The following is an 18,964-nucleotide window of genomic DNA, read 5'->3' as shown; positions in this document are numbered from 1 at the left end:
TGGACTGGAACACGCTGTATCTGCGGCCTGCTTGCTGCATCACTGATTTTAAGGCAGCCTTTCCCTCTTTTTCTCTCCTCCTCCTCTCGATCTCTCCTTTTCTTCTCTCATTTTCTCTTTTTCATACTCCAGACTGCAGTTTGATTAACTGTAAAACTAGTGTTTACTTGCTTGGCACTCTTCCAAAAGCCTTTGAGGCTCTCACAGGGTGGAACCTGGGTCCCCTTCTCATCTCTGTGTGTGCACTCTCTCTGTCTGTCTCTCTCTCTGTCTCTTTCTGTCTGTCGCTCTGTCTCTTTCTGTCTCTCTCTCTCTTTCTGTCTCTCTGTCTCTTTGTCTGTCTCTTTCTCTCTGTCTCTTTCTCTCTCTCTTTCTGTCTGTCTCTTTCTGTCTCTCTGTCTCTTTCTCTCTCTGTCTCTCTCTCTTTCTGTCTCTCTGTCTCTTTCTCTCTCTCTCTCTCTCTAGCATAGGTACCACTGCTGGACATGTACCATGTCCTACTATCCAAGATGTTAGTCTTATCTGGATTTAATACTAATTGATATGTTGTGAGCCAATCTGCCACTTTATCCAGACAGATTTGAAGCGGTGTAAGGTCCATATTAGACGGTATAACATAATGAATAAGAAGGAAATCGTCCGCATATGAGTAAAAACTAATACCCATTGTTTGAATGAGGAGTGTCAAGGGACTAACATATAGATTAAATAGTAATGGAGACAGGACTGATCCCTGTGGAACCCCACATGGTAGATTGTATGTTGTAGAAGACGATTGCTGCTGAACTACTTTAAATGAACGTTCGGTAAGAAAGGATATAAACCATTTCATAATTGTCCCTGAAAGACCAATCTCACATAATCTATCAAGAAGTAGTTTATGATTAATTAAATCAAAAGCTGCAGATAAGTCAAGTGAAACAACCAAGGCAATATAGTCATGCTCTAATTTTGCATGAATCTCACTTAACAGCGAAGTCAGGATAGTCTATGTGCTATGGCCTTTCCTAAAGCCCGATTGTCTAGGATGTAACAAATTTTTGGAATCCACATACGTTTGCAATTGTCTGAACACTATTGTCTCTATCACTTTGGATAGGAACAGAAGATTAGAAACTGGTCTATAATTGTTGGGTGTTAAAGGATCTAATGAGGGCTTCTTCAGAATAGGCTTTACTAGCGCCTCTTTCAGAGTAGCAGGGACTACCCCTTCAGAAAGACTCCGTAGGATGATTGAATACATAAACTGTTGAATTTCTAGCCTGTGGTTTTTCAGCCATGCTGATGGTATAGGATCCAAGGAACTGTAAGTGGGTGAAAGAACTGCGACTAAAGTGTGCAGTGATTCCATAGATGGGAGCTCAAAGTCCTGCCAGGGTACGGTTAGTTGTGAATTTGGGGAGTTGTCAATATGACTGATCCCTGATACCCTTGGGAATTTGAACTCTTAGATTCTCAATTTTAGAGCTGAAAAACTTTGCCAGAGTTTCAGAATCAAGAGCAGGTGATTCTCCATTTTCACTAGTCGTAGTTGTCAAGCGTTTCATAATATGGAATAACTTTTTCTGTGAACTAGCTGCTTCCTTTATTTTTTTGGAGAAATAAGTAGTTTTAGCAGCTTTTAGTTGTGTTAAATAATATTTTTGACACTGCTTACATTTCTGTTTAAGTTCTATAGTTCTGTGCTTCCACCATTGGCATTCAGCTCTACGTATCTGTTGTTTAGATAATTTTAATCCTGGATGGTACCATGGTTGAAACAGTTTTGTATTTTTATTAATTATTCTTTCTGGTGCAATATCTTCAAGAACTACAGATAGAACTTGATTCCATGTTCCAATTTGATCATCTATAGAAAGTGTATCAACATTTAATGGGAACTTATCCGCTAGAGAAGGTAAAGATAACGAGGCAATTTTTTGTAGACTCCTTGTTTTAGTATAGGTGGAATTGGTATTATATAACAACTGTGGTACAGATAAGTAAAATTGAAGAAGATAATGATCAGACCATGATACCGGAGTTAGTACAATTTTTGAACATCTGACTTCATCCAATTTATGCGTTATCAAATCTAGTGTATGTCCAGCAGTGTGAGTTGAACCATCCACATGTTATATAAGATTAATATCCCGTAAAAAAATTAAAAATTTTACTGAACGTGGATTAGATTGGTCATCCATTTGGACATTAAAATCACCTAGTATTATAAGATTTGAAAACCTAATTGTGGCATCTGCAAGGGATTGATATATGTGGTCCCACCCCACTGCTGTAGTGGAAGGGGCACAGTAGTACGTGAAAAATGGAACTAGCTGTACTAAATTTTAGCAGTAGAAGTTCAGGGTGTGAGAGTCTATGATCATTGATTTCCTGAACTTCAAAATCAGACTTAAATATTATAGCCAGTCCACCACCTTTTCTCCCTGTACGTGACGAATAGCTAACCGAACCCTGGGGGTAGACATTGAAAAAGGTAAGATTCTTCCCCTGATAAAAGCCATATCTCAGTAATAGCAAATAAATCAGGCTGATGCAGTTTACAGAGATCTAAAATATGGGAGAACTTACTCTTGAGAGATCTACAATTAAAGCTGTGGACAGCGAAGAAAAAGGAGAGGTGATATCGGGGACTCTGTTATTGGATAATGCAACAGATGTTAGATAGCGTGTGCTATTAGACCTACTGGAATAGGCAGGTCTCTGATTAGTATGCCAACTCCAATGTACTGGAATATATGCTAAATCCTGCATACCTTTAGATGTTATCAGAGGCGGTGGGTTAGTATTCCAGAGAATCAGCAGAATAAAAATAGGGAACATCATTAGTTCATTAGGAGCCAAGGCCTTACATCCCATACGTAATGGCTTCATCTGCTTGATGACAAGGAAGGGAAAATTAGGTTCTTACCATGATAATTTTCTTTCCTTTAGTCATAGCAGATGAAGCCATGAGCCCTCCCTCTATGATTGTCTGTATTGCAGTGATTCTGATTTTAGGTGCTGTTCTTGTTTCCTGAAGTTATATTCCTTCCTTGGGGAGTCGGAAAACAGTTTTCAGGATTCTTGTTACAGTTATAGGGAGGATGAGTTCATTCTCCGAGGACAAGCAGGCTGCTTGTTCTCACTGATGGGTGACGTCCACGGCAGCCCCTCCAATCGGAAACTTCACTAGCAAAGTCCTTTGCTAGCCCTCGCGCGCACCGCGCATGCGCGGCCGTCTTCCCGCCCGAAACCGGCTCGAGCCGGCCAGTCTTCTTTTGTCCGCACTCGGTACGGTCGTGTTTTCGCCGTGTCGAGCCCCGGAAAGTCGACCTCGCGCGTCCAATTTGTTTTGAACGTGTTTTTTTCCTTCGGGAAAGCTTTGTCCTAGTCGGGAAGTGCTCCGGAAACCCCTCGCCGGGTTTCGTGTAAATCCTCCCCGTACTTCTAGCTTTTTTGCCCCGGTAAGTTTCTTTCGTCGTCGGGGTAGGCCTCTTTTCGGCCTCGGTCGAGATTTTTTTCTCCCTCTAAATTTTGGTGCTCCAAATTTCGCCATTTCGGCTTTTGATTTCGCCGGCGTGATTTTTCCGCCCATGACATCGAAGCCTTCCAGCGGCTTCAAGAAGTGCACCCAGTGCGCCCGGGTTATCTCGCTCACTGATCGACACTCGTCGTGTCTTCAGTGTCTGGGGGCCGAGCACCGCCCTCAGAACTGTAGTCTGTGTTCCCTGCTTCAAAGGCGGACTCAGGTAGCGAGACTAGCCCAGTGGAACGTGTTGTTCTCGGGCTCTTCGTCGGCATCGGCACCGGGATCTTCGAGTGCATCGACGTCGTCAGCGTCCAGACCATCTTCCTCGGCCGCCCCTGCATCGAGTGCATCGAGGCATCGGGCCTCTGCATCGGCGCCGAGACATCGGATAGCTGCATCGACGTCGGTGGTACCAGGACCTCGTCTGCTGATGTCGTCGGACGGTGGTGCATCGGGTGGAGTGCAGGTGAGGGCTGTCCATTCCCCTGCTGGTGGCGGTGAGCCCTCGGGTGGGTCTCCTCCTACCCTGAGGGCTCCTGCGGTACAGCCCCCCCGAGATCGACCTTCTTCAGTCTCGGCCCCGAGGAAGCGACGGATGGATTCGACGTCCTCCTCGTCGGTGCCGGGGAGCTCCGGTGACATGCTTCGGAAGAAATCGAAGAAGCATCGACACCGGTCTCCTCCCCGTGTCGGCACCGAGAGCTCTGGGTCGCCGAGGGATTCGGCACCCAGCAGGCATCGGCACCGAGAGGACCGCTCACCCTCTGTTCAGGAGGTGTCGATGCGCTCCGCTCTGGACAGCCCGGAACAGCCTCCACGCCCGGAACAGGTTCTGACGTCAACGCCTGCATCGACCTCTCAGCCTTTCTCCGCAGCCACTCTAAACGAGAGCCTCCGGGCCGTTCTCCCAGAGATTCTGGGAGAGCTGTTGCGCCCTAACCCTCCGGTACCGGCGGTGCTTGCGCCTCCGGTACCGTCGAGCGTGGCGCCGGCTGGCCCATCGCCCAGGTTGAGGTCCCCGACGTCGGTACCGCGTGCGGTGCCGACCGCGGCCACCTCCCAGGAAGGCTCCCCGACTACGTCGGCGGAGGGAGCTTCGCCGATGCGGGCCAGGGAGTCTACCTCTCGACGCCCCCATCGTGGACGTGGCTCCACAGAGTCGAGCAGGGCGAGGTTGCAGACACAGGTCCGTGAACTTGTGTCTGACACCGAGGGTGAGGCCTCGTGGGAGGAAGAGGAAGATCCCAGATATTTCTCTGACGAGGAGTCTGAGGGTCTTCCGTCTGATCCCACTCCCTCTCCTGAGAGACAGCTTTCTCCTCCCGAGAGTCTGTCCTTTGCCTCCTTTGTCCGGGAGATGTCTACGGCCATCCCCTTCCCGGTGGTTGTGGAGGACGAGCCCAGGGCTGAAATGTTTGAGCTCCTGGACTATCCTTCTCCACCTAAGGAAGCGTCCACTGTTCCCTTGCACCATGTCCTGAAAAAGACATTGCTTGCGAACTGGACCAAGCCATTAAGTAATCCCCACATCCCCAAGAAGATCGAGTCCCAGTACCGGATCCATGGGGACCCAGAGCTGATGCGCACGCAGTTGCCTCATGATTCTGGAGTTGTGGATCTGGCCCTAAAGAAGGCTAAGAGTTCTAGGGAACATGCTTCGGCGCCCCCGGGCAAAGACGCTAGAACCTTAGACTCCTTTGGGAGGAAGGCCTACCATTCCTCTATGCTCGTGTCCAAGATCCAGTCTTACCAGCTCTACACGAGCATCCACATGCGGAACAATGTGCGGCAGTTGGCGGGCTTGGTTGCTGCTCTTCCCCCCGAGCAAGCCAAGCCTTTTCAGGAGGTGGTCAGGCAGCTGAAGGCGTGCAGAAAATTCCTGGCCAGAGGAGTTTATGACACTTTTGATGTTGCGTCCAGGGCCGCTGCTCAAGGTGTGGTGATGCGCAGGCTCTCATGGCTGCGTGCCGCCGACATGGAGAATAGACTCCAGCAGCGGATTGCGGACTCGCCTTGCCGTGCGGACAACATTTTTGGCGAAAAAGTCGAACAGGTGGTAGAGTCTCTCCACCAGCGGGACACCGCATTCGACAAGTTCGCCTGCCGGCAGCCTTCAGCTTCTACCTCTACAGGTAGACGATTTTTCGGGGGAAGGAAGACTGTTCCCTATACTTCTGGCAAGCGTAGGTACAATCCTCCTTCCCGACAGCCTGTGGCCCAGGCTAAGCCCCAGCGCGCTCGCTCTCGTCAGCAGCGTGCGCCTCAGCAAGGCCCCGCGGCTCCCCAGCAAAAGCAAGGGGCGAGCTTTTGACTGGCTCCAGCAGAGCATAGCCGACATCCAAGTGTCCGTGCCGGGCGACCTGCCAGTCGGGGGGAGGTTGAAAGCTTTTCACCAAAGGTGGCCTCTCATAACCTCCGACCAGTGGGTTCTGCAAATAGTCCGGCAGGGATACACCCTCAATTTGGCCTTAAAACCTCCAAATTGTCCACCGGGAGCTCAGTCTTACAGCTTCCAGCACAAGAAGGTACTTGCAGAGGAACTCTCCGCCCTTCTCAGCGCCAATGCGGTCGAGCCCGTGCCATCCGGGCAAGAAGGGCTGGGATTCTATTCCAGGTACTTCCTTGTGGAAAAGAAAACAGGGGGGATGCGTCCCATCCTAGACCTAAGGGCCCTGAACAAATATCTCGTAAAAGAAAAGTTCAGGATGCTTTCCCTGGGCACCCTTCTCCCCATGATTCAGCAAAACGATTGGCTATGCTCTCTGGACTTGAAGGATGCCTACACACACATCCCGATACTGCCAGCTCACAGACAGTATCTGCGATTTCAGCTGGGCACACGCCACTTCCAGTACTGTGTGCTACCCTTTGGGCTCGCCTCTGCGCCCAGGGTGTTCACAAAGTGCCTAGCTGTGGTAGCAGCGGCGCTTCGCAGGCTGGGGGTGCACGTGTTCCCATATCTCGACGATTGGCTGGTGAAGAACACATCCGAGGCAGGAGCCCTGCAGTCCATGCAGATGACTATTCGCCTCCTGGAGCTACTGGGGTTTGTGATAAATTACCCAAAGTCCCATCTTCTCCCAGTGCAGAAACTCGAATTCATCGGAGCCCTGCTGGATTCTCGGACGGCTCGCGCCTATCTCCCAGAGGCGAGAGCCAACAACTTGTTGTCCCTCGTCTCGCGGGTGCGAGCGTCCCAGCAGATCACAGCTCGGCAGATGTTGAGATTGCTGGGCCACATGGCCTCCACAGTTCATGTGACTCCCATGGCCCGCCTTCACATGAGATCTGCTCAATGGACCCTAGCCTCCCAGTGGTATCAGGCCGCTGGGGGTCTAGAGGACGTGATCCACCTGTCCACGAGTTTTCTCGAATCCCTGTATTGGTGGACGATTTGCTCCAATTTGACTCTGGGACGTCCCTTCCAAATTCCTCAGCCACAAAAAGTGCTGACCACGGATGCGTCTCTCCTGGGATGGGGAGCTCATGTCGATGGGCTTCACACCCAAGGAAGGTGGTCCCTCCAAGAAAGCGATCTACAGATCAATCTTCTGGAGTTGCGAGCGATCTGGAACGCTCTGAAGGCTTTCAGAGATCGGCTGTCCCACCAAATTATCCAAATTCAGACAGACAATCAGGTTGCCATGTACTATGTCAACAAGCAGGGGGGCACCGGATCTCGCCCCCTGTGTCAGGAAGCCGTCAGCATGTGGCTCTGGGCTCGCCGTCAAGGCATGGTGCTCCAAGCCACATATCTGGCAGGCGTAAACAACAGTCTGGCCGACAGGTTGAGCAGGATTATGCAACCTCACGAGTGGTCGCTCAATTCCCGTGTAGTGCGACAGATCTTCCAGGCGTGGGGCACCCCCCTGGTGGATCTCTTCGCATCTCAAGTGAACCACAAGGTCCCTCAGTTCTGTTCCAGGCTTCAGGCCCACGGCAGACTGGCGTCGGATGCCTTCCTCCTGGATTGGGGGGAGGGCCTCCTGTATGCTTATCCTCCCATCCCTCTGGTGGGGAAGACTTTGTTGAAACTCAAGCAAGACCGAGGCACCATGATTCTGATTGCTCCTTTTTGGCCGCGTCAGATCTGGTTCCCCCTTCTTCTGGAGTTATCCTCCGAAGAACCGTGGAGATTGGAGTGTTTTCCGACCCTCATCACGCAGGACGAGGGGGCTCTTCTGCATCCCAACCTCCAGTCCCTGGCTCTCACGGCCTGGATGTTGAGGGCGTAGACTTTGCCTCTTTGGGTCTGCCAGAGGGTGTCTCCCGCATCTTGCTTGCTTCCAGGAAAGACTCCACCAAGAGAAGTTACTTCTTTCATTGGAGGAGGTTTGCCGTCTGGTGTGACAGCAAGGCCCTAGATCCTCGCTCTTGTCCTACACAGACCCTGCTTGAATACCTTCTGCACTTGTCTGAGTCTGGTCTGAAGACCAACTCCGTAAGAGTTCACCTTAGTGCAATCAGTGCATACCATTACCAAGTGGAAGGTAAGCCGATCTCAGGACAGCCTTTAGTTGTTCGCTTCATGAGAGGTTTGCTTTTGTCAAAGCCCCCTGTCAAGCCTCCTACAGTGTCATGGGATCTCAATGTCGTTCTCACCCAGCTGATGAAACCTCCTTTTGAGCCACTGGATTCATGCCATCCGAAGTACTTGACCTGGAAGGTCATTTTCTTGGTGGCAGTTACTTCGGCTCGTAGAGTCAGTGAGCTGCAGGCCCTGGTAGCCCAGGCCCCTTACACTAAATTTCATCACAACAGAGTAGTCCTCCGCACTCACCCTAAGTTCCTGCCAAAGGTCGTGTCGGAGTTCCATCTGAACCAGTCAATTGTCTTGCCAACATTCTTTCCCCGTCCTCATTCCTGCCCTGCTGAACGTCAGCTGCACACATTGGACTGCAAGAGAGCATTGGCCTTCTACCTGGAGCGGACACAGCCCCACAGACAGTCCGCCCAATTGTTTGTTTCTTTTGATCCCAATAGGAGGGGAGTGGCTGTAGGGAAACGCACCATATCCAATTGGCTAGCAGATTGCATTTCCTTCACTTACGCCCAGGCGGGGCTGGCTCTTGAGGGTCATGTCACGGCTCATAATGTTAGAGCCATGGCTGCGTCGGTAGCCCACTTGAAGTCAGCCTCCATTGAAGAAATTTGCAAAGCTGCGACGTGGGCTTCTGTCCACACATTCACATCCCATTACTGCCTGCAGCAGGATACCCGACGCGACAGTCGGTTCGGGCAGTCAGTTCTTCAGAACCTGTTTGGGCTTTAGGATCCAACTCCACCCCCCGAGGGCCCTGTTTGTTCTGTTCCAGGCTACACTCCCAGTTAGTTGGTAAATTTTTTAGGTCAATCTCTGTTATGTCCTCGCTGTTGCGAGGCCCAATTGACCATGGTTGTTGTTTTGAGTGAGCCTGGGGGCTAGGGATACCCCATCAGTGAGAACAAGCAGCCTGCTTGTCCTCGGAGAAAGCGAATGCTACATACCTGTAGAAGGTATTCTCCGAGGACAGCAGGCTGATTGTTCTCACCAACCCGCCCGCCTCCCCTTTGGAGTTGTGTCTTCCCTTGAAGTGTATTGTCTTGCTACATACTGGACTGGCCGGCTCGAGCCGGTTTCGGGCGGGAAGACGGCCGCGCATGCGCGGTGCGCGCGGGCGCGCGAGGGCTAGCAAAGGACTTTGCTAGTGAAGTTTCCGATTGGAGGGGCTGCCGTGGACGTCACCCATCAGTGAGAACAATCAGCCTGCTGTCCTCGGAGAATACCTTCTACAGGTATGTAGCATTCGCTTTCCCTCCAGTTCATGTTTTGGGAGGATGAGTTTATTCCCTCCAGGAGGATGCAAGTATTCCCTCCGTTTATACAAAGTGGAGGACTAGTTTATTCCCTCCAGGAGGATGAGTTCATTCCCTCCTATTTTGGAGTTCATGCCCTTGTTAAGGGGCCATCGTTCGCTGTGAGGAAAGTTCATGTTATTCCCATTGCGGTTTGCCATACTGCTTTGGAAGCTTCAAATACTGAAGAGGCAGTGGAGCTAGCTGGCCATGCGGCACTGTGAAAAAATTGAGTGCTCTCTATCTCCCCCTGCTGGTTCATGGACACAACCCATACATAATGGCTTCATCTGCTATGACTAAAGGAAAGAAAATTATCATGGTAAGAACCTAATTTTCCCATATGCACAATAGGAAAGGAGAGGGAAAGAAATCAGTAATCATTTGAAACAGGTCATAGGATCTCCTACAACATATAGTGGTGCCAGAGCCAAAAACCTAGTTAAGGTTCCATCACTTGTCTAAACCCACCTTCCTCTAAAAGTCATTTATCACTGTTAAAACATACATTTATTAAAGTATTTCTTAGATCAATCTGTGTGAAAAATTGGGACCACTTATCTGTTAACCATAGGGTATTGTCCATTTATTGCAGACATGGTGGCACCTCCCCAAGGATTTTAACTGGTCCTACCCCTCTTTAGCAGCCCCAAATGACTGAATCACTGACTGCCAATGAACAGAGGCGAAAGTAAACCAGGCGCCTTTAAGGGAAGAGCAGACAGGGATAATTTACAGTCTGCTCCGTCAGCTGCCATTCAGGTTGTGGATACAAACACACTTGAAAGTATCTGTATACAAATGCTAGAGTGATACTGGTGCCAGAAATGATGAGCCAGAGAAACTGAATGAAATCTGTATAAACCTGGAGGATGTAAAGGCACAACTGGACAAATTAAAGAGTGGCAAATCTCCTGGACCGGATTGTATTCATCCCCGAGTACTGATAGAATTGAAAAATGAACTTGCGGAACTATTGTTAGTAATATGTAATTTATCTTTAAAATTAAGCGTGGTTCCGGAAGATTGGAGGGTGGCCAATGTAACTCAGATTTTTTTTTTTTTTTTAAAGGTTCCAGAGGTGATCCGGGAAATTATAGACCGGTGAGCCAGATGTCAGTGCTGGCCAAAATGGTAGAGACTTTTTTAAAAGAACAAAATTATAAAGCGTATTCAAAAGCATGTATTAATGAGATAAAGCCAACATGGATTTAGTTAAGAGCAATCTTGCCTCACCAATCTATTACATTTCTTTGAAGGGGGTGAACGAACATGTGGATAAAGATGAGCCAGTCGATATTGTGTATCTGAATTTTCAAAAGGCGTTTGACAGTGTACCTCATGAAAGACTCCAGAGGAAATTGGAGAGTCATGGGATAGGAGGTAGTGTTCTATTGTGGATTAAAAACTGGTTAAAAGAAAATACAGTAGGGATAAATGGTCAGTATTCTCAATGGAGAAGGGTAGTTAGTAGGGTTCCCGAGGGGTCTGTTCTGGGACCGCTGTTTTTTAACATACTTTTAAATGATCTAGAGATGGGAGTAAAGTGAGGTAATTAAATTTGCTGACGACACAAAGTTATTCAAAGTTGTTAAATCTTAGGAGGATTGTTAAAATTTACAAGCGGACCTTACGAGACTGGGAGACTTGTCATTTAAATGGCAGATGACATTAAAGTGCAAAGTGATGCATGTGGGCAAGAGGATCCTGAATTAGTTATGTAATGCAAGGTTCCACATTAGGAGTCACTGACCGGGAAAGGGATTTACCCGTCATCGTTAATACGTTGAAACCCTCTGCTCAGTGTGCGGCGGCAGCTAAGAAAGCAAATAGAATGTTAGGTATTAACATGAAAATGTTATAATGCCTTTGTATCGCTCCATTGTGTGACCGCACCTCAAATATTGTGTTCAGTTCTTGTCACCGCATCTCAAAAAAGATATAGTGGAATTAGAAAAGGTACAGAGAAGGGCAACAAAAATGATAAAGGGAATGGGACGATTTCCCTATGAGGAAAGGCTAAAGCGGCTAGGGCTATTTAGCTTGGAGAAAAGACGGCTGAGGGGAGATATGATGGTTTATAAAATCATGAGTAGAGTAGAACAGGTAGACGTGAATCGCTTGTTTACTCTTTCCAAAAATGCTAGGACTAGGGGGCACGCAATGAAGCTATAAAGTAGTACATTTAAAATGAACCAGAGAAAATATTTATTATTTATTTATTTTTCAGCTTTTATATCCCACAATTTTCCCACCACTGGCAGGCTCAATGTGGCTTACAACATTTATTACAAATAGTTGAGTACAATGAATGGAAAGGGATAGTCAGGGTGGAGGGTAAGGATAAAGAAATGGGTCAGTCCAGAAGGGCCATGTCCTGAGGTCAGTGTGGTTGGACAGGTTCGTTGGGGTATGCGTGCTCAAATAAGCAGGTCTTAAGTGACTTCCTGAAAGCATCGTCTGAACCTGTTTCTTGTCTCCTTTGCTGTGTCTATGCATCTCTTTTGAATGCAATGACTTGTTCTTCTGTATCTTTGTCTAATATCTTTGACTCAGCACAATTGTCCTGCTCTATCTTGAAGTCTTGTCTCCTCCACCTACACTCTTTATCGCCTGTTCTTGAAGCAAATTATCCCTGTCATGATTTCTTCATTCAACGTGTAATTAAACTCTGGAATTTGTTTGCCAGAGAATGTAGTTAAAGCAGTTAGCGGGGTTTTAAAAAAAGGTTTTGTATGGCTTCTTAAAGGAAAAGTCCGTAGACCGTTGTTAAAATGGACTTGGGGAAAATCCACTTCTTATTTCTAGAATAAGCGGCATAAAATGTATTGTTTTGGAATCTTGCCGGGTAATTCTGACCTGGGTTAGCCACGGTTGGAAACAGGATGCTGGGCTTGTTGGACCTTTGGTCTGTCCCAGTTTGGCAGTACTTTTGTACTTAGAGGTAGATATTCATACATGTCAGAAACTTAGTGGAAGGAGGATAACTAATGTGACATTGATATTAGTGTGACATAATTTGCATCTCGGTAGGGTGGATCAAATTCAAGAGAGGGTAATGCTATAAGTTACAGAATCGAGTCAAACAATAAAAATTCTGCAGAAAACAGCTTAGAGATGCCATGTTGACTTTAAAGAACTTAACATAGATTATGTAAATATCTGTGACTTGCACAGACACAGTGAAGGAGACAAGAAAAATGTTCAGACGTTGCTTTAAAAATGTTTATTAATGGACTGGCGAAATGCTGATTCTCAGAATAAGGAAACTGGTAAAATCCCGTGGATGTTAGCAAACAGGATTCCCCATCAATAATACACTCGCTAAGTAAACCCTAGCAGGGTTGCTGAGAGGAAGTTTGTTTAGCGAGTGTATTGTTGGCGAATCCTGTTCACCGACATCTTTGGGATTTTACCAGTTTTCTTATTGTGACAATCGGCTTTTTGCTGAGGTCCATTATATGGTGCTGTGAAATCACACAAGTTGTTCTATATACTTCCTATTGAGACCCCTGAAGCTGGCCAAGAGGCCAAAACACGCCTGTGTCATCTTGGATGTAATAAACACTTGAATTTTTAAAGCATCGTCTGAACCTGTTTCTTGTCTCCTTTACTGTGTCAGTGCATCTCTTTTGAATGCAGTGACATGTTCTTCTGTATCTTTGTTTCATATCTCTGACTCAGCACAATTGTCCTGCTCTATCTTGAAGTCTTGTCTCCTCCAACTACACTCTTATCGCCTGTTCTTGAAGCAAATTATCCCTGTCATGATTTTTGTTTTGGTATATAATTGGTATAGCTTGTTTTTATATGAACTTTTTTGTGAATTTTCTTTAGCATCGGGTATTGGATCCCCCATTTTTTGTGGACTTTAGTCAGAATTTATTTTTTTTCTTATTTGGATGTACAATGTGTAAACGTTTTTTCTTATAGTCTTTTGTATACAACTGTAGTAGTTTGATATGGCAAATAAAATAATTGTTCCAATTTAGCATCTGTATTTTCTGAAACACTGACTTAGAGAGTCTGTAGGACTGTGCCCCTCTCACTTAAAAATTTAGAGTTGGAACCACCTTAAACCCCATAGTCCCACTTCAAGAGGAAGTGACACAGGAGGGATGGAACCAGGAAGACAGTTGCCAGAATGTATAAAAGGCAGGGCCAGAGTTTGGTAGAGAGGCCCAGAAGGAAACAGCGACACCCCACAACATATAACTCCACCACAGTTGTATAAGCTACAGCTATAGTCAGGTAGGTCGTCCAACTCGCAGACTTTGTATTTTGACCAGATTACTTGACAGACTGTACTGGTAACTGGAGAACCAGGCCATAGATAGTAGATTGTGTTGTGCCAAGAGATAGGAATGTATGCTGTGGCTCTGCAGGAGCAGGCCACTTGAGGACATTGTCACATTTAAGGATTTTGCTTTGAGTTTGACAACTTCCTCCCTGTGAATTAAACAGGACCCCTTGCCCAACATCTTCAATAAATATTATTTGCCTTTACCTGCAGCCAGTGTGTGATAGGTCCTGCCTGGGTTTCGGGCCCAGGCTCGCCCTCACTCGTGGTACCACATGGACATAGAGATCAAAGCATTCTTTTAAACAAGATACCATGCAAGAAAACATTGTATTATTTTAGTTAAATAGTGATGAATCTGTTTGGTTTATAGCAATGTTCTTACACTTCACATTCTTGGAGAAGCTGAAAATTAAAGATTTAATCTCTAGAAAAAAAAATGATTAAGTGTGATGTTTACTAGATATTTGAATGTTGCTCAATAAGGAGCAAGAAGGAAGCATGTAGCATAAAATGAGACTTAAGAATAGTTTCCATGTGAAGCTAAAAAGGAGGGAAGCACCAAAGGAATAGGAAAAAATATTTTCCATTGGGAAGGTAGTGCACACCTGTAATAGACTTGAGCAGTAGTGTCAGGACTGTGGCAGAATTCAAGCATGTATGGGATAGACAGAAAGAAAGACCTTAGTATCAGAGGGAGGAAGAAGGATCAAGAAGAACTGTGACTGCATAGGTGAATAAGCAGATTGGGTAGATCAAGTGGTCTTTGTTTACTGACATCTCTTTGTTACTGTGAAGACCTGAAGTTTGAGAAAGATATTTTGTAAGAAAAACAATTTTTTAAACTGCTGCAAAGTACTAAATAGCTACTGACTTTTAGTACAGTTAAATTTTTATTTTAATTGACCCTCTCTCTCCTCAGATCTCGTTCCACACTTGGACACTCACGATCTCAATGGAGCCAAAGCTCAAATTCACAGTTTACGCGATCACAGGAACAGCGAAGCCGAAGTACAAGGATCTCCACAGTCATACAGCCACTGAGACAGAATGCAGCAGAAGTTGTTGATCTTACTGTGGATGAAGATGGTAGGTTATTGCTCTGGCTTTTGGTCATTTTGAAGGAGAATGGTTAGCCAATTCATTTAGAAGGAAACAAATAGTCACCAATTGCTTTCCCCATAGGAAAAGTTCAAATCAAACAGGTTCATAAGCTAGCAAAATATAACGCCAAGGGGGATATTCAAGAAATGGCGCTGAAATTAGTTGCCAGGATGATGTGTACTGAGGGCAAATTCTAGAACAGCAGTTGATATAGAAGTCCATCTACATGCCTAATATTAGGCGCTGGCACTTAACTCTAACTCAGAAGACTGGTGTAAATGTTTGTCTGAAAAGTTCTGAGAGAAGAGGACATTTATCTGGCAAGTGAACATTATTTTGCCTTGTGCTTTGGAAACTTAAAGGTTGGGGTTTAAAGGAGGAATTGTAGGTTAGTGATAGGCAGAATAAAAATATAAAAAAGTAAACTTAATCAACTAATCTCCATACCCCCCCCGCTCCCCCCCCCCCCTCCAGTTTTAAAACTTGAACTTCGTACCAAAGCATTAACCACCTCTAGCAGGCACTGCAGGATCTAGTTTAGTCTTCATCCCTCACACCCCTGGCACAACTCTTCATTTATAGTCTGTTATTGTAATTAGGATAACGAGGAGTGCTCTTAGAGTTTTAATTACATTACATCCTAAGAAGAAAACACTAAATCACACAATATACCATATAAACTAAAGACATATCTTTAATACCTTAGCAAGCTTTAAATTATTAAAAAAAACCTCCAAAATACTAAGATGGAGTCAGCAGTCCAGCTGCTAGAGGGGTGCTATCCAGTCTTTTGCATTGAGTGTCACATGTATGATTATTTCCCATTTGGTGAGTGGTTATATGCATGTGCCCGATACAAATAACTCCGTTCTTGGAGAACGGGTGTGTTCTCTTGAAGCTAGAGTAGCAGACTTGGTGGAGCTGAGGAAGACAGAGGTACATAGAAGTGAACTGCGGGGACGTTGTAGAGAAGTCCCACCTCCAGTCTGGCAACCCCTGTGCTGCCTTGGAGAAGGGAGGTCTCCTAGAAGGAGAACACTACCCTGGTGAAGTAGGAAGTACTCCTGTAGCCAGGACCTGCCCACCAGGGGTTGTACTATCCTCTCGCAACGAGGATATGTCTCCAAAAACAGCTGCCCAGGAGGGAAGGGTTAGGACAGCTATTGTAGTTGGTGATTCGATCATTAGACATATAGATAGCTGGGTGGCTGGTGGACGTGAAGATCGCCTGGTGACTTGCCTGCTTGATGCAAAGGTGGTGGACCTTACTTGTCACCTAGACAGGATCTTAGATAGTACTGGGGAAGAGCTGGCTGTCTTGGTACATGTGAGTACCAGTGACATAGGAAAATGAGCGTGCTGTTCACCGCCGCTGCCTTGATTTTTCTCTCCTCACATGCTATTCTTGACCCACTACAATCTGGTTTTCGCCCTCTCCACTCAACCAAAACTGCGCTTACTAAAGTCTCCAATGACCTATTACTGGCTAAATCCAGAGGTCAATATTCCATCCTCATTCTTCTTGATCTTTCCGCTGCTTTTGACACTGTTGATCACAGCATACTTCTCGATACCCTGTCCTCACTTGGATTCCAGGGCTCTGTCCTTTCCTGGTTCTCTTCCAACCTCTCCCTCCGCACTTTTAGTGTTCACTCTGGATCCTCTTCTACTTCTATCCCTCTGCCTGTCGGCGTACCTCAGGGTTCTGTTCTTGGTCCCCTCCTCTTTTCTATCTACACTTCTTCCCTTGGTTCATTAATCTCATCCCATGGCTTTTCCTACCATCTCTATGCTGATGACTCCCAAATCTACCTTTCTACCCCTGATATCTCACCTTGCATCCAAACCAAAGTTTCAGCGTGCTTGTCTGACATTGCTGTCTGGATGTCTCAACGCCACCTGAAATTAAATATGACCAAAACCGAGCTTCTCATTTTCCCCCCCAAACCCACCTCCCCACTCCCCCCGTTTTCTATTTCTGTTGATGGCTCTCTCATTCTCCCTGTCTCCTCAGCTCGAAACCTTGGGGTCATCTTTGACTCTTCTCTCTCCTTCTCTGCTCATATCCAGCAGATTGCCAAAACCTGTCGTTTTTTTCTTTACAACATCCGTAAAATCCGCCCCTTTCTTTCCGAGCACTCTACCAAAACCCTCATCCACACCCTTGTCACCTCTCGTTTAGACTACTGCAATCTGCTTTTTGCTGGCCTCCCACTTAGTCACCTCTCCAGTCGGTTCAAAACTCTGCTTCCCGTCTCATCTTCCGCCAGGGTCGCTTTACTCATACTACCCCTCTCCTCAAGACCCTTCACTGGCTCCCTATCCGTTTTCGCATCCTGTTCAAACTTCTTCTAATAACCTATAAATGTACTCATTCTGCTGCTCCCCAGTATCTCTCCACACTCGTCCATCCCTACACCCCTTCCCGTGCACTCCGCTCCATGGATAAATCCTTCTTATCTGTTCCCTTCTCCACTACTGCCAACTCCAGACTTCGCGCCTTCTGTCTCGCTGCACCCTATGCCTGGAATAAACTTCCTGAGCCCCTACGTCTTGCCCCATCCTTGGCCACCTTTAAATCTAGACTGAAAGCCCACCTCTTTAACATTGCTTTTGACTCGTAACCACTTGTAACCATTCGCCTCCACCTACCCTCCTCTCTTCCTTCCCGTTCACATTAATTGATTTGATTTGCTTACTTTATTTATTTTTTGTCTATTAGATTGTAAGCTCTTTGAGCAGGGACTGTCTTTCTTCTATGTTTGTGCAGCGCTGCGTATGCCTTGTAGTGCTATAGAAATGCTAAATAGTAGTAGTAGTAGTAATGTGGGATGGAGGTTCTGGAATCCAAATTTAGGCTCTTAGGTAGAAAGCTGAAGTCCAGATCCTCCATGGTCACATTTTCAGAGATGCTTCCTATTCCACGCGCAGGACCCAAAAAGGCAGGCAGAGCTCCAAAGTCTCAATGTGTGGTTGAGATGATGGTGCAGGGATGAGGGATTTAGATTTGTTAGGAACTGGGCGACATTCTTGGAAAGGGGAAGACTGATCTGAAAGGACGGGCTCCAACTTAACCGTGATGGAATCAGACTGCTGGCACTAACTTTAAAAAAAGGAGATAGTGCAGCTTTTAAACTAGAATGGGGGGAAAGCTGACAGTTGCCTAGGAGCGCATGGTTCATTGTGGAGTATCCTTGAAGAATACTATTGAAACATGACATTTAGGGAATCCCAGTGGAGAGGTTTCAGCAATGAAAGTAAGCCAGGTGTGCTTAATGAGAGAGCAGGATAAAAGATGCACACTATCCCCATGAACTTCTAAGCAGCTTGTAGATCAAAGGAAAAAACACAATTTGAAGTGCCTGTATACAAATGCTAGAAGCCTGAAAAATAAGACGGGATAGTTAGAATATATAGCACTGAATGATGATGTAGATATTAGGCATCTCAGAGACTTGGTGGAAAAGAGGACAATCAATAGGACACTATTAACAGGGTACAAATTTGTATCGAAATGATAGGATCAAATTGGAGGGGGTGGGGGTGGGGGGTTGTGCTATATGTTAAAGAGGAAATTAAGTCAAGTAAAATAAGCATTTCATGTGACACAGATAGCAGTGTGGAATTGTTACGGATAGAAATTCCGCATGTGAAGGGAAGGAGTATTCTTCTAGGGCTGTACTACTGTCCACCGGGACAGAACTAATAGACAGATGAAGAAACGTTTACAGAGATTAGCAAAGTTGGCAAATTGGGCAGCGCTATAATGGTGATTTGAATTATCCCGATATTGACTGGGTAAATGTTACATCAGGGAGTGCCAGGGAGATAAAATTTTAGATGTAATAAATGACTGCTTCTTGGAGCAACTAGTCCAGGAACCGACAAGAGTGGGTGCCATTTTGGATCTGGTCTTTGGTGGCGTGCATGGCATAGTGTGAGAGGTGGTGGTGTTGGGTCCCCTGGGAAGCAGTGATTATATAACATGATCAAGTTTGAGCTACTATCTGGGATGAACCCACAAAGAAAATCTACTGTAGCTGCATTTAATTTTCAAAAGGGCGACTATAATAAAATGAGAAAAATGGTTATAAAGAAACTAAAAGGATTGGCTCCAAAGGCGTGGACATTATTCAAAAATTAGAAACTAAACAATAAGCTCTAGATAGCTCTATAGAGTAACCATGCTAATCTGTATATATAAAAGGCACCTC

General features: G+C 46.2%; 1 protein-coding gene across 5 annotated transcripts in view; it reads left to right on the top strand.

The window, feature by feature from the left end:
- Nucleotides 1-18,964, top strand: part of RNF111 (ring finger protein 111) — a 272,738-nt gene that overhangs the window by 108,709 nt on the left and 145,065 nt on the right. For all 5 annotated transcript variants that reach the window (XM_030188739.1, XM_030188758.1, XM_030188754.1 and 2 more), the window contains exon 4: nucleotides 14,569-14,735. In XM_030188739.1, the coding sequence (XP_030044599.1) occupies nucleotides 14,569-14,735 (167 nt within the window). The remainder of the gene's footprint in view (nucleotides 1-14,568; nucleotides 14,736-18,964) is intronic.

The sequence above is a fragment of the Microcaecilia unicolor genome, chromosome 1, assembly GCF_901765095.1.
Source record: "Microcaecilia unicolor chromosome 1, aMicUni1.1, whole genome shotgun sequence".
In the NCBI taxonomy this organism is placed as follows: domain Eukaryota; kingdom Metazoa; phylum Chordata; class Amphibia; order Gymnophiona; family Siphonopidae; genus Microcaecilia; species Microcaecilia unicolor.
Note: the sequence above shows the minus strand (reverse complement) of the source record. Positions and strands in the feature narration are given on the sequence as shown.